At 43.9% G+C, this 2,058-nt stretch overlaps 1 protein-coding gene across 1 annotated transcript; it reads left to right on the plus strand.

Moving 5' to 3' along the window:
- Positions 1–4: 4 nt before the first annotated feature.
- LOC104527959 (heat shock factor-binding protein 1-like) lies at positions 5–1,936 on the plus strand (the record flags this gene model as incomplete). The annotated part of the gene is made up of 3 exons (XM_029085918.1): positions 5–59; positions 1,347–1,493; positions 1,863–1,936. Coding segments are annotated over 3 exons (276 nt in total), but the record flags the coding sequence as incomplete, so codon positions are not given.
- Positions 1,937–2,058: the final 122 nt, after the last annotated feature.

Here is a 2,058-nt window from a genome sequence, read left to right on the forward strand (position 1 = left end):
TCTGCTGCGGCAGCTGCAGGAGAAGTTCCAGGCCCTGGCTGAGAAGATGACGCTGAGGGATATCCTCCGCCGGGCCCGGGCACCGCTCCGGGGGTCCCGCTCCGGGGGTCCCGCTCCCGCCGCTCCCGCGCTCTGAGGGGCTGAGGCGCCGGCACCGGGCTGCGCTCGGTCCTCAGCGCCGAGTTAGGCCGCGATGATCGACCCTGCCCTCAGCCAGCCGAGTTGTCCCCCCAAATCCGTTTATTTTAGCAGGGCCTGTAGCGACAGAACAAGGGGTGATGGCTCCAAACTGGAAGAGGGGAGATGGAGATGAGATCTGAGGAAGAAATTCTTTGGTGTGAGGGTGGTCAGACACTGGCCCAGGTTGCCCAGAGAAGCTGTGGCTGCTCCTCCCTGGAAGTGTTCAAGGCCAGGTTGGATGAGGCTTTGAGCAACCTGGTCTAGTGGAAGGTGTCCCTGCTGATGGCAGGGGGGTTGGAACTGGATGAGCTTTAAGGTCCCTTCCCACCTAAACCAGTCTGGGATTCCATTCTATGATTTTTCCCTTCACTTAAGAAGGAAATCTTAAAAAAAGTTTTACTGCAAGTAGTACCAGCTCCCAGTGAGCTCGTCTCTGTGTAGCAATTCTTGCTTGCAAGTAAAGTAAGTAGCTAATGATGAGTAAAGATTCAGAAGGTGCATTAAAAAAGTTATTGTCTTCAGTAATGTCACTGAAGTCAGCGTACTGCTGCGTGCTGGGAGCTAAAACCAACCGCTGGCTGCTGAGCGTGGGAAGGCGAGCCCTCAAAAGAGAAATTGAGACCTGAAGGGGCTCTGAACTTTCTCATCAGATGTTCTTACAGAACCCACCTCTTATTTCTGAAGCAGTGAATTTATTACATTTTCAATTTTTTTTCTGTAACTCAACCTTTCAGGAAGTGGCTGCTTTACTGTGAGAGAAGCATAATGTTTCAGCAGCACTCATGATCCTATTGACCATGTGCTATCAACTAAAACAGTTCTTCAGAAAGAAAACCATTTCTTAAACAGAAAATACTCCATTTCAGTCCTGGGCATACAGGAAGTCATTTGAAAATATTTAAAATTACAGTGGTTGGAAAAGATCTTTAAGATCATCAAGTCCAACCATAAACTTCACCTGAATGCTTATCTGTTGCAAAAGACAGGAGGATCATCTTGTGATTATCACAACCTAGCGCACGCTTCATCTTGCGTTAGCGTTGAACGTAAGTAAGAGGGTGAGACATGGAAAAAAGCTGCTTGTTTTTTCTCACAGAAGAAAAAAAAAACCCTATAGAATGATACAATTCTTATTTGAAAAATACAAGTTATCTTTAACTTTTTACTGGAAGAAATGGGCGAGCGCATTGATGATCTTGAGAAGCATGTTGCCGACCTGATGACAGAGGCTGGGATAGAAAACACTGATGAAGAGCTGAGAGTAAAGAAACTTAAGTATTACTTTATGTATTTCCACTTAGTTTTGCGCTATGGCCAGCACCCAGCAGGAAAATATTGTTTACATAGTTATCATAACCTGCATTTACTTGGATTTTAAAGTATACTGAGGTTATTTTAAAGTATTTTAAATTACCTTAGATTTCTTTCTGCCAATGCTACCGCTTTTTCGAAGAACACCAACTGTAGCTTGCTGCAGATGGGAATTTCTATACGTATATTGAAGTAATTCAGGCACCTATTTGTTCTGATACCTTTTTCATGATAAGCTATGAAATATTTTTCAGAAATATAGAAAAGCAATCCATGAAGATATATTTAACTGTAGAGAGATCTGGTTTTATGCTGAATCACACTCATGAATAATTAAACCACTAACCTACTGATGCACTGTTCCTTTGCAGCACTGAAACAAGGACGGGACGGAGAAAGAAAAAGGGAGAAGAGCACCGTGCTGAATCTGGGAGTTTACAAGTAGTGTCACTAGTAAGAAAACAAGTGTGCCTGCATCATGTCACGATGGAATCTCAATTTTGTTTTTTAAACTACTGCCCCAGGAGAAAAGTGGAAAGTTGGGTTTATTCATTTAAAAGGAACGCT

The sequence above is a fragment of the Antrostomus carolinensis genome, unplaced genomic scaffold (assembly GCF_000700745.2).
Source record: "Antrostomus carolinensis isolate BGI_N321 unplaced genomic scaffold, ASM70074v2 scaffold22567, whole genome shotgun sequence".
NCBI lineage: Eukaryota > Metazoa > Chordata > Aves > Caprimulgiformes > Caprimulgidae > Antrostomus > Antrostomus carolinensis.